At 37.5% G+C, this 13,288-nt stretch overlaps 2 protein-coding genes across 2 annotated transcripts; one reads left to right on the top strand and one right to left on the bottom strand.

Annotated features, from left to right (window-relative positions):
- Positions 1-285: 285 nt before the first annotated feature.
- On the bottom strand, positions 286-1,896 carry LOC132159798 (immediate early response gene 5 protein-like). Its single transcript, XM_059569403.1, has one exon. It carries the CDS (start codon positions 1,615-1,617, stop codon positions 805-807), a length of 813 nt encoding a protein of 270 aa, XP_059425386.1. The 5' UTR covers positions 1,618-1,896; the 3' UTR covers positions 286-804.
- Positions 1,897-4,215: 2,319 nt separating this feature from the next.
- Positions 4,216-7,914, top strand: LOC132159121 (syntaxin-6-like). Its single transcript, XM_059568694.1, has 8 exons — positions 4,216-4,438; positions 5,217-5,386; positions 5,470-5,564; positions 5,641-5,703; positions 5,791-5,919; positions 6,030-6,136; positions 6,783-6,877; positions 7,304-7,914. The coding sequence occupies exons 1-8, from the start codon at positions 4,404-4,406 to the stop codon at positions 7,378-7,380; spliced, it is 771 nt and encodes a 256-aa protein (XP_059424677.1). The 5' UTR covers positions 4,216-4,403; the 3' UTR covers positions 7,381-7,914.
- The last annotated feature ends 5,374 nt before the right edge of the window (positions 7,915-13,288 follow it).

The following is a 13,288-nucleotide window of genomic DNA, read 5'->3' as shown; positions in this document are numbered from 1 at the left end:
ATGTAGACTATATACCATATATATATATATCACAAACTGCAATTTTCGACAATGACGTAGTTTTATATTTATTATTTTCTATTTAGAATCATTGAAATATGCTAATTACAATAATTTTAATGTTCTATCCCCGTGGGAACCTTAAGAAACAGCATTGGGCTGTTATTTTTGAATATCCTAAAAAAAAAAAAGCTTTCATTTGAAAAAAAAATGGGTGGATGAGGCGTCATTCAAGTCATGTTCTCAACGTCTCCACTCGTGAACAGAAAGCACAGAAACAATCAGTGTCATTTCACATTGTTTTAATACGTGAGCACCACGTAAACTGTCATGATACCAAAATACATAGATTCATTATGCGACAAACAATATATACACACACCCGAATATTACAGAATGTACAGGTCTTTTTAAAACAAAGACGTCAAAACAGTGGTCTAAACTTCATCCAGTCAAGTTTGCTGTGATCGACCCTGGATCGGTTCAGTGACAATGTAACATGACCTTCATGACACATTTGCATATGTTGTAATACCACTCCTCGCTTGGCTTTATAATGTCTGAGAGTTCAACACTTCAAGGACTGTAGCAGATCCCAAGTAGTAGCACCAGCATATTCAGATAGCTCCTTCACTAGAAAGACATGCCCGGACATCTTAAAAGGGCAAACGGAGCTTGTACTTTGGTAGCACCACTCACGCTTGGCGGGGAAGTCCCACGCTACGATGTCGGGCCTGACCACGTGTTCCCAATGCGCTAAGATCAACCCGGATAACAAGTACAGTACAGTACAATACAATACAGTTAGAAAGCTACTATCGCTGTACTCCACGGGTTTAGGTTCTTCAGCATTTGGTCGCAGCAGATTTGTCCACTATCCTCTGCTTCAGACTCGGGTTTAGCGCTGTCTTTGCTGAGAAGTCCTGAGAAACCGGAACCAAATATCGTAATGAGGTTGGACACGTTACTCGTGTCCATCTCCTCGGCTTCCTCGTCCTCTTTAGCGTTTGAGGAACCAACTTTGATCCTTTTTTTAGACGAATCGCCACTTTCCGTCTCATCCGCACTTCTTTTCCTGTTTGAACAAATGTGCTTTTCGGGTGGTTGATGTGATTCCCCGTTCAATTCTGGCGTCGAGTCGCGTTCTGCTTCTGTACTGTCCGAGGGACTCTCTTTGGGCACGTTCATGGTTTCCGGCGGTGTTTCAGAGGAAACATATGTCACAGAGTCCAGCGAAGAGTTTTGGTTTTGCTCTTGTTGTAAAGTGGAAGTACAATCCACCTGGTCTGATTTCCCCTCGTCGTCGTTTTCGCGATATTCCCGCTCTTTCTCGGACCGCGCGTCCTGTTGAGGTTCCTCTGGGCTCTGTACTCGGTCACATTCGGTTGTGGAGGGCGGGAATTTCTCCTCCCATTCGTTCCCTTCGCGCTGGCTCTGAGCCGCATTCAGACACGCGCCGCTGTAGTAGTCGCTCAGATAGACCTGACGCGCGCTGCGAAGAACCAGCGAAACCAGGAGGTTTTTATGCAGTTTAATGCCGCCCCGTTGAACGCGCGAGTTGTAGATTTTCCCTAAGGAGATACTCATAATCCGATGGGCTTCCACTTTGTATTCCATGGCTGGAATCAGTATGGTTAAGTTCGCAGAGGTAGAAAGTTCGCCTTTGATTTCGTCTCAGGATTCTCCTCAAAGCCAGCGGCTAAGAAATGCGCTAATAAATAACGTCCAATTAGTATTTTCCTCCCGTAGATCAAATCGTCCCGTATTTTGTTGACATACGCCTCATTCTTGTTCACAAAATACAATATTAGTATTATTTTTGGGTGAGTGTAGGAGTTTTGAACACCTCACACATTCCCTCAAGCACCCGACAATGGTCTAGGGAGGAATGAGACCGTTTCTATTTTTAACTCCTTTTATACTTCAGCGTCAGCGACTACACTAGCCAATCACGTCTCGAGTTGCGTTCTGCTAGTGTTGTGAATCACACCCCGCCAAATAGGCGATGGCCAATGGGAGAGCGCCGTGGTGACGCGTCATATTTAAATACTAACGTGGGAGAACTGTTTAAAGGGATAGAATTGTTTTCAAGCTAAAACGGGTAGATATTTTTTACAACTCATTGTGTTTGTTCAGCTAATTAGATTTATAATACTAAGACGGACTATGTTTAAAACACAACATCGTTTTTGTAACGAATAACAAGCCAAAATCGACATACACGAGACACTAACTCATGTTTTTACAGATTATGTCGGATATTTAGGGTAGGCTCCTTGTTTCATATATTTAGTCTAATAATAGAGTTAAAATATCCATATTATAGTTATTATTGGTTTTATTTTGTACACGGTTTCCGCATAGCAGCTCATCTCATTCTGTTCAAAAAAACTTGCACTTCCCCTTTAATATTTTTTTTCAACTCACTTCCTCGACTGATGTAATGGTTTGTCTGCTACAGTCGTGTCACGTGACTCTATTGTGCAAATCCACTGCGGTGTCTGGGCGAATGTGAATGGAGTTGTCAGTAGGGGGGAAGGGCAATGTTTTGTTTGAAGAAACAGTTAGCTGCTACTCATGAACGACAGTGAATAGTGTGGGAGATTTGACCCTGAATTGATGATATTGCCTCTGAGTTGCAATGCTTTCATTATTTATATGTAATTTTTTAAGTTAGCAATCCGTGTGCGCATGTTTGTGAGTTCACATGCATTAAGATGTGGGTCATAAACAAACCTGACAGGAAGAGCACGCTGTGACGTAACACACTTTCAGAGATTGATTATCTAAATATAAATGATCACAGTCATCATGGCTACCGCAAAATATCTGTGAGAAATCCTTTGCTTTCACTGCGCCGAGCTGTTTTTTTTTGATTAAGAAGAATGGATAGACAAGAACAAATGGAGAAAAAAAAGAATCCAGCTGTGTTTAGGCTGTAGTTAGTAAAGGGATAAACCACAAGGTCCATTTAAAATAATGTAGGGTATCTATAATCTATAACATCCCCAGCTTTTCAACTGCAGGTCTGCTTGTTGATGGGAAACTGGCAACTGATGCTATAAATATAACCAGAGTTGATTAATAATGTATGAAGCTTTACTTACTAAGCTGAGCTGAAGTGTTTCCAGCTGGTTTGCTGGTTTTACATCATACACAGCGTCCGCTTACAAGAGGATAACACTGGTGTAGATAGTCAGCTATTGAGAAGGTAGTGCTGTGTTGAATAATGTATGAAGAACTGTTTTAGAAGGCAGACAAGCTGCAAAGCTGCATTTATTAAGAGAATAATTTCAAATGTTATTATTGTTGTTGTGGTTATTAATACATTTTAATTGTTAAAACTTTTTTTTGAGAATAGTTTGGGGGTGTTTAATTCATGTAATGTATTAGGGTAAATTCTAGAGTTCAAGTAAAAAGAAGAAGAAAATCTACACTGGTGACACCATAGTGCAATGTCAGCTGGTAATACCTCATATTGTAAATTGAGAGAAATATATATATATATTACATTTACATTTAGTCATTTAGCAGACGCTTTTATATATAAAATAGAGCTATTTGTTTTTAGACATGTACCATGATACTTTCATGGAATTTTTGGAACTAATATGCATTTTTGAATATGAAAAAATATGATGCAACATTTTAGTGTATAAGACAAGATGAGTAAAACAAAACATAATGATGATGATGAGATGATGTTGATGATACTAATAATAATAAGTTATAAATAATTACATTTAAATTAAAATTTAAATACATTTTAATTTAATGAATTATAATAATTATTATTATTATATCGCAGAGTACACTGTCATCATCAAATAATAATAATAAAGTTATATTGCCATAGATGCTGTAGAGTTGTTGAAATATATGTCATTACATATTTATTATTATTCATAACAATAAAATATAATGTTCCATAATAGTGTATAATATACTATAGAATTATTCAATTATAACAGAATAAAGTAATGTTGACTGGGATGATACTGGATGTATGAAACGGAATGAAACAAGCTAATAAATAACTGTGTTTGTGTTCATAATTACAATCATGCTTTTATACACATTTGAACATATCTATGCCGTCTGTTGCAATATTGCTTTGTTCTTTTACTGCAACAAACTAAAACAACCCACGCAGAGCTCGCCGGTGTTTGTTTATCGGGAAGCGGTGTTTGTGTGTGGTGTGTGTGTGTGTGTGTGTGTGTGTGTGTCTAGACGCTGAAGGACCCGGATGTGATTCGGCCGAGCGATGGAGGCTGAGCGGATCCGGGCTCCGTCCCACATGTAAACAACACATTAAGCGCTCTCCTTTGTTTAAGAAAAGCGAAACCCGCCTCGATCAGGAGCATGAGATTATCGCACAAGAATCCACTCATCTGAGCACCAAAATGTCGATGGAAGATCCGTTTTTCGTGGTGAAAGGGTGAGTTTATGGCTTAGATCGCTGACTGTGGGCAAACATCAGGTAACATTAACGTTAACTTAGAAAGGAGAAAGCGAATTAAAGCTTATGAGTTTTTTCTTATGATTAAACTTGTCTGTTTACCAATGTTAGCATTGCGCACGAACGCTTAAAACAGCTGTTTCAACGAGATCGTTATCATGTTGCCATGACAACCGTCATTATCGATTTTCCCGCCATCGTGTCATGCCATTAATCGATATCCGTGTCGTGTTTTTATTTGAAGTCTGATCTTTGATATATCATAACGTTATTTACTAATATGTGGTATACTTGGAAAAAGTGCCATGTAAATACTATGGTAAAAACAAAAGTAGCATGCTATTTCCCAGTGACATCTTCACTCTATCATGATACACGTACAAAAACTTTTTTTTTTTTGGACTTGTACCATGGCATATTCGGAAATACCTTGGAGTGCCATGTGAATACCATGGTTTAAGTCTAAATACCACGGTACATGTCTAAAAACATGTAATTATCATGCTTTTTGGACATGTACCTTGGAACATTTGGACGTACCTTGGAGTGTCATGAGAAAACCATGGTATAAATCAAAGTACTATAGTATTTCTATGTGATACCATCTCTGTGCCATGGTACATGTCCAAAATCAGGATTTTATTTGTAATATCTTGGTGTTTTTATTTATGTCAAGCCTAACATCTGCAATGTCATTGTTCCAATACTGTTGGGTTCCTGACTTTATAAAAAGGTTTAATGGATTGCTTTTCATCAGAGAGGTGCAGAAGGCTGTGAACACAGCTCAGGGGCTTCATCAGAGATGGATGGAGCTGCTACAGGACCCGGGTGGAGCCAGCAAGGAGGAGGTGGACTGGACCACCAATGAGCTGAGGAACAGTTTGAGGTCCATTGAATGGGACTTGGAGGACTTGGACGAGACTATCAATATCCTTTTGTTTCTGGTAGCCAATGTCTGGACTTGAAATGGTTCAGGTGTTTATATGTCGTAGCCTTAACCTTTTCTTTAAGTATTGTGGAGGCTAATCCAAAGAAGTTCAATCTGGATGCGATGGAGCTGGCCAAGAGGAAAGCCTTCATCACTAGCACGAGGCAGACAGTCAGGGTGAGCAGATTGGAGAGACTTACACACATCTGCCCCAATGGCACATGGATATCTCTAATTGATTTTCATTTTACAGGAGATGAAAGACCACATGGCTAGTCCAATGGGAGTTACAGTGCCCGAGAGAAAAAATCGACAGGTTTGTGCTCAGACTATGAAAGTAGGACCCAGATTATGATTTGACCGTTTGCTTATCATCTCATGACAGTTTATGCTCTCATTTTAGACTTTAATGGGTGATGGTGGGTCTCGTGGCCCAATCTGGCAACCCAGTGCTGATAAGTACACCAGACTAGACCGGGAGCTGCAGACGGCAAACTCACAGTTCATCGAGGAACAACAGACCCAGCAACAGGTACGGCAACACATCAGTTCATATTTAAGAGGTGATTATCATGATTAGCATATTGAACCATATTTCCCAGCTCTTATCAGGACAGTGTGTTTTATTTCTGAACATCGCAGCTCATAGCAGAAACGCAGGATGAGCAGCTGGAGCTGGTGTCGGGAACTATTGGGGTCCTGAAGAACATGTCCCAAAGGATCGGCCAAGAGCTGGATGAGCAATCTGTGTAAGTCACTTTGAAACCGGTGAAGTTAGGTAGTGTGAAATCTTTGTGTGTGTATGCGTGTGTGTAGGTTTATATGTAATTTCATTTAGGAAAAATGTGTGTATAATTTATAGATTCTATTTTAAATTATATATAATTTGTAAACAGGATCTATAAATAGAATAGACTAGAATAGATTGTTTTTTTAATGAAGAAATTACATATATTATATTTACACACATTAATTATACAGTTTTTGAATAATAATTGCTATATACATCTGTCTTTAATTTTTTTTTTTAATAAATTCTTAAAAGTTTTTAAAAAGATACACACACACACACACACACACACATATATATATATATATATATATATAGCAATTATTATTAAAAAACTGATCCATGAAAAACTGCATTTATTTATATATATAAATTAGTACTTGTACATCATTTATATATATATTTAGTTTTCTCTAATTATTATAAAAAAAAAAAAAATTATGAATTTTTTTTACATCAATTACAAACCAGAGCACAAAGTAGTACGTGAGAAGTTGACCTGCTCTTGGCTTGAATCGTGACAGTTTGTTTAGTCGGTGTGGGTGATTTAACAGACCTCCAAACTTTCTGTTTCGATTCTGACTGTGTGTCTGGTCTATTTTCAGAATGCTGGATGATTTTTCACATGAGATGGACAGCACTCAATCCAGACTGGATAACGTCATGAAGAAGCTGGCTAAAGTTTCTCACATGACCAGCGGTGAGTAATACAGCAGCGGAAGAGCAGACGTGATTCATATCATTCAACTGAAACCTCTTATTTGAATAGTTGACATCTTATCTGACAGTATTTACTTTTGTTTTATTACAGTTCAAATATTATGCTGTTTTAATGTAAAGTAGTGCCGTCAAACGATTAATCGCGATTAATCGTTTGACGGCACTAATGTAAAGCCAAAACTTTACATAAAGTTGGCACTCTGGAAGTCAAACTTCCGGACCTTTTCAGAGGAAATATTTGGTTGACAGCTCAAGAATTAAACTGAACTTCTCCTGAAGTTTGTGGGAATGTTTTAAAAACATTTAGTTCCGCCTTCACCGTAAAACCTCTACGGCTATACAGATTAGCTGTTAAAAACACTGTCTAGCCTAATTATGAGTGTTATATTCTCACTTGACCCTTCAGATCGGCGACAGTGGTGCGCTATCGGCATTCTTCTGGCCATCCTGTTTGTGGTGATCATCCTCTTCATTGTTCTGTGAACAGCACTCCTCCGTCCTCTGCCACTACAGCACTCCCTCCTGCGAACGCTCGCTCCAGCGAAGGTGCTTTAGAGACAAACAAACCCTTCCTCCATCTTTAGTCCATGATACAGCAGAACGCTGCTGCTTCGTAACCTTTTTGTTTTCTTCTAGACAACCCAGACCGAAAACGAATGTGTAACATGGCGTGTAAAAACAAGGGCTGTTTTTTCGGTTTGGCGATAATACGGTCTGAATCATTTCATACAAGTTGTGTCGTAATCCAGGGTAAACCATTTCTTTCCAATGGACCATGATTTTAAAATGCTTAAAGGCATGTTTCGCCCAAAAATGAAATGAACCCCTGATTTACATGATTTTTTTCTTTCAGAAGATTACAATTGGAGTACAAAATGTCTTGGCTCTTCCAAGCTTTATAATGGTTTTTAATGGGATTTTGAAGCCCAAAAAGTACATCAATCCATCATAAAAAGCGCTCCACACCACCCTGGGGGTTAATACCGGCCTTCTAAAGCAAACTGATGCATTTGTAAAAGAAAGTGAAGTGACGTGACATTCAGCCAAGTATGGTGACCCATACTCAGAATTTGTGCTCTGCATTTAACCCATCCAAAGTGCGCACACACAGAGCAGTGAACACACACACACACACACACACACACACACACACACACACACACTGTGAGCACACACCCGGAGCAGTGGGCATCCATTTATGCTGCGGAGCAGTTGGGGGTTCGGTGTCTTGCTCGAGGGCACCTAAGTCATGGTATTGAAGGAGGAGAGAGAACTGTACATGCACTCCCCCCAACCACAATTCCTGCCGGCCCGGGACTCAAACTCACCACCTTTCGATTGGGAGTCCGACTTTCTAACCATTAGGCCACGACTTCCCTTTGAACGATATCCGAGAAAGATATCCTTATCTCTAGTTTCGCTAACTGTGGTACACGTGTTCATGAGAGAGCGGCGTTCCAGCGTAGGCGTAGCATAATCTCTGGTGAGAAGTGACAAACGTGGAAGCACGGAGGAGAGAGCAAAACAAAACTGATCACAAATTAGAAGTACAAAATGAGGATTTGTGAAGAGACCTGTTGGAGGATTTCGAAGAAAGGCTAGAGGATATTGTTTTTCCTTTGAAGTAAACAAAACTCGGTTCTCGTGAGACTAGCATATTCTCACTGGAGTTAATGCTACGCCTACGTCATCTGCTGGAACGCCACTCTCTCATGAACACGTGTACCACAGTTAGCGAAACTAGAGGTTATGGTTTATAAAGTTTTAAATATGTCTATTTTTCTTACACAAACGCAACACTGTGGAGAACTTTTTATGATGAATGGATGCACTTCACTGGACTTCTTCACTTCAAAATCTCAACACCCATTCACTGCCATTATAAAGCTTTGAAGAGCAATGGCATTTTTTAATATAACTCCAATTGTATTGGTCTGAAAGAAAAAAGCATATACACCTAGGATGGCTTGATCATGGGGTAATTTTAATTTCTGGGTTGGTTTAGACCACTGTAAATAATCAACACTAAATAACTACTAATTTACTAAACACTGGAGTTATAATAAACCAGATATTGTTTAAGCGGGTATGTTACTGATCGTACTAATTAGTTATTTACTGTCAAAGTGTTTATTTCCGTGTGCTTGGTTTACTTTTTTTAACTTTTGAGTTAATGATAATCAGTTGGAATTGTGTTTTTAACAGAAATGCTGATGTTAAACTCTCCGGATAACTGGCCGAAAGCCTTTAAATAATAGATTAACATTTCAAATATTAACAAAAAAATTGTGCTTTAGGAAGCAATAAATATGTGAATTGCGAGACAATTGGTTATTAATTTGTAGAAAGTCTGAAAATGGATCACCTCAGATCGGCTGAAGTGAAGTTTTGGACCAAATATATTTTAGTATAAAAGCTAAATTTGAGAACTAATGGTTAAAGAAATAGTTCAACCGAAAATTAAAATTGGCTGAAATTGTGCTCCACACTCTCAGGCCGTCCAAGATGTAGAGTTTGTTTCTCGATCAGAACAGATTTGGAGAAATTTTGCAGTACATTACTTGCTCAGCAATGGATCCTCTGTAGTGAATGGGTGCCGTCAGAAATGAGAGTCCAAACATCTGATAAAAACATCACAATAATCTACAAGTAATTCACACCACTCCAGTCCAATATTAATGGCTTTAACAGTCAGTACACTTTCAGCTGATTTTTATTTTTGGGTGAACTATTTCTTAGTTATAAGTTACTATTTAGCCAGTGCCTTAGCACAGATGAGGGTGAAGTTACATTTCATTTTAGAAAGCCTGGCACTTGTGACAAAACGTAAGATTGCGTTTCACATTCTTAAACTGCTCTTCACATTCTTTAAATGGATGTTCGTCCAGTATTTAGAATATATATTTTCATAAGCTGACGGTTTGCGCTATATTTCCACTGCTAGCTCAAATGGAAACGTATGAAGCAGCAGTTGCTAAAATAAAAATCGTCGTATTTGTCGTCTCTCGACAGCACAACACTACATATTCTGTGAAAAACAGGAATACATTTATCTTACTGGATATTTGTATTGTTTTTGTTTTGTTTGTATGTTTTAATAATCTCTCTGGTAAATCACACAAAGAAATGTTGTTTTTGAACGCCAAAATCAAGTTAAACCCCCACCCAGAAAATGAAATTGTATTTTGCATATAAAAATATGCCTTTTCCTGCATTGTTGTAGCCTACAACAGTATTTCCATGCCAGTTAAATACATTTATCATTACTGTAATGTAAAAAAATCATGATTTTTATATTTAATATAGTAATAAAAGTAATCTTGTCTGGGCTAAATTATTTTAAATGTATAACAAATATAATTTAATTTAAAATTTATTACATTTAATAGATTAAATATTACTAACTTTTTTTGTAATTTAATAAACATTTTTCACATTACAGTAATGAGGATTAATAAAATGTGCCCAATCATGCAAATAATCCTAAAAATGTGAACTCTGGACATTTTTGCCAGACTTGGTGTGATTTACCCTTCTACATGCTCCAGCTTTCTGTTTTTGAGCAATCACACCCCTTACTTTTCAAAAGCATAAGGACAAATACAGGGAATTTGCAGTGGTTTACTTTACTGTTTAGACATTTCCATCGGCTCGTATAATAGTGTTCAGCTGATTCTGACTGCCCTTGGTCACATGATGCAGTAGGTCAGCTCTGATTGGTTCGAAGTATGACTGAATCGATTATGCAATTTTACGATACAAATAAAATGATGGAATTGCACAATTAGGTCACCGTTGTTGAGTCGCAGTGACAGAGCAGAGAGATCAAGGTAGTGAACAGGTTCATAAACGCTGTTCTTCCTGACTGTGTGAATTTCAGTTGTACGTGTTCGAGTTGTGATGTTTGTTTGCTCCTGAAGAGAATGATAGAAAGGAGTATATATATATTTTTTTTAGCCCTCATTGTTGCTCCTCGTCCCTCATAAACTCTGTCAAACCTCCTCATGTACCCACAATCCCTCAGTTTGTCACTGTGTGAAGCTCTGAGCCCCATTAAAAACAAATCATTGAAAAATGGTGTCGGATTGAATTCCTGTCGATGTGAGGATATAAAAGAAAATGTAAATACAAATGAAAAATGATCAGTAAAAATCTATGAATTATGTAAAAACATGTAAAATCTATTATGAAAATATATGAATAAAATTTGATTTATTATGTGTATTAAAAATAATCTAGTTTTTTAATGTACAAATATACATGTGTTGTTATTTTTAATATTTAAAAGATTATATATCAATGTACACCATTTTTTGTTGTAAATATTCTTAAGTATTAATCTACAATATGTATTATATCACATGATTTGTTTAAAAATCTTAATAGATTAATTCATACAAAAGTTTTTAAAAATGATTAAAATAAACCATAACGGATCCATATTTTTAACATTATTATTTGAAAATGTAAAAAGAAATTATGCAATTTAAATAAAATTACTATTAACAAAATAAATGTAAAGTTTATTATTTAAAAACTATTTTTTGGAACAATATGAAGAGACATTTCTAGAGCTTAATGTGTGTTGATGCTGAATGATCCTCTGAGTGATGTTGTGGTGTCAGGCATCTATCAGAATATCAGCACTGATTGTGTAGATGGCGAGCGTTGGCCTCTAGATCAGAGCCATTCACACTGATCTCAGGACAGGTGGCTTTCCCTTCCTCCCTCTTCTGTCTGACCCAGTAATGATTCGAGATCAACACCTGAGTCCCACACACACATTCTACACAGCCAAACCACGGGTCTCCCTTACACTCAACTCTTATAGAGAAACATCTGTGGACCAGATTTCATTTATTGCTACAGTATTATAAAATTGAAAATATTTTTAATATTATACATTAGGATTAATATTAAAGAATGAATATTATATATTTTTGCATGGAATCTAAATGTTAAATAATAATAAAATGACAATTCTGTAACAATCAATCGTAATTCTGTTATTTTATATTGTTATAACTTTGCATATATATTATGATTATTATTTTGTTCCTTAAATGTATTTTATATTAATATCAATATTAGGCCTATATATTTTTATGCAAAATAAAGCATTTAAAGAATTAATGTTGCAGCATTTATGCATAATAAATATACAAATATTTTTGGCATATGCAGTTAAAAATATTTACAGCAATTCTTATTTCAAGGAGAGATGTAGTACATAAACTAGTGGTGAGACTGTGTGTGTGTGTGTGCGTGTGTGTGTGTGTGTGTGTGTGTGTGTGTGTGTGAGGCAGCAGGTGCAGGATGCAGGTTTGGCGTGGGGCTCCTTTATCCCGCAGTAAGTGGAGGGGACAGCTGAGCTCTCGTACCCATGGGGAGGTGGAGGTGGGGAAAAAGACACACTCCTCCGCCAGCTGAGCTCATTAGCATCGCTACACACAACACAAACACAACATCAACCCGCACTTGAGAGCAGCTATCATGTTTATGAGAGTACAGAACGACTGTAAACCTACCCGGAGTCTTGTTGAACAGCTGTCACGGACAATTGAGAAGTCGCTTCTCTTTCTAGTTATCGTGACACAGCTATGAATATTGGATAATGAAGGGTATAATTGCTTAAAGACGAAGCGTGTAAATGCATATATAACGACATGAATGTGATTGTGCAGCTTGGTTAGATTTTTTTTTAAATTAGTTTTGTAAATGTTCTGACTTAATAAATGCATGTATTTGATTGTTTTGTTTGGTGTGTGTGTGTGTGTTTTCAATGTCGTGACTAGGATGGAATCGATCATTGTCTAATCAATAGGGAAGGACAGGCGAGGTTATTGACCAGCACACGTGCCTCACCAAGACCCTCAAACATGTCTGTAAAATCCTTCTGCTCTTGTCGTTTTGTCATTGATAACCCCATTCCCTATGGCGTTATTTTTGTGCCACAATCCTGAGCGAGTAATTGTATGTTTTGAGCACAGAGAACTATATTTTGCAAGCACATTACATTATATTTTGAACAGAAATTAACAATAACAAAAAAAAATTCGCTTGAGCAAAGAAAAAACGATTCCGTGCTCAATAAATGTATTTGCTTGTTTGCTATTATCCATATTAACGTGCAGTAATAAATCCTCTCACGCAGTTTACTCAGGTGCTCTCTCACAAACTTATTCTCTGCGCTCCTGTCACACCCCCCCCCTCTCTCTCTCAACCTCTTAATACTGTGCGCGCTCAACTCTTGACACACGCTCGCTCAACTTACAACAGCGTTACAAGTGTGCCACAAAATCAACCAATCGGAAAATTACAGGTCAATTGTGATTGGCTGTTGGTCTCCAATCAAATCGCTAGTAGAACCAAAGCCCATCATTTCCTATTT

This window comes from Carassius carassius, chromosome 16 (genome assembly GCF_963082965.1).
Source record: "Carassius carassius chromosome 16, fCarCar2.1, whole genome shotgun sequence".
NCBI classification, from domain to species: Eukaryota; Metazoa; Chordata; class Actinopteri; order Cypriniformes; family Cyprinidae; genus Carassius; species Carassius carassius.
Note: the sequence above shows the minus strand (reverse complement) of the source record. Positions and strands in the feature narration are given on the sequence as shown.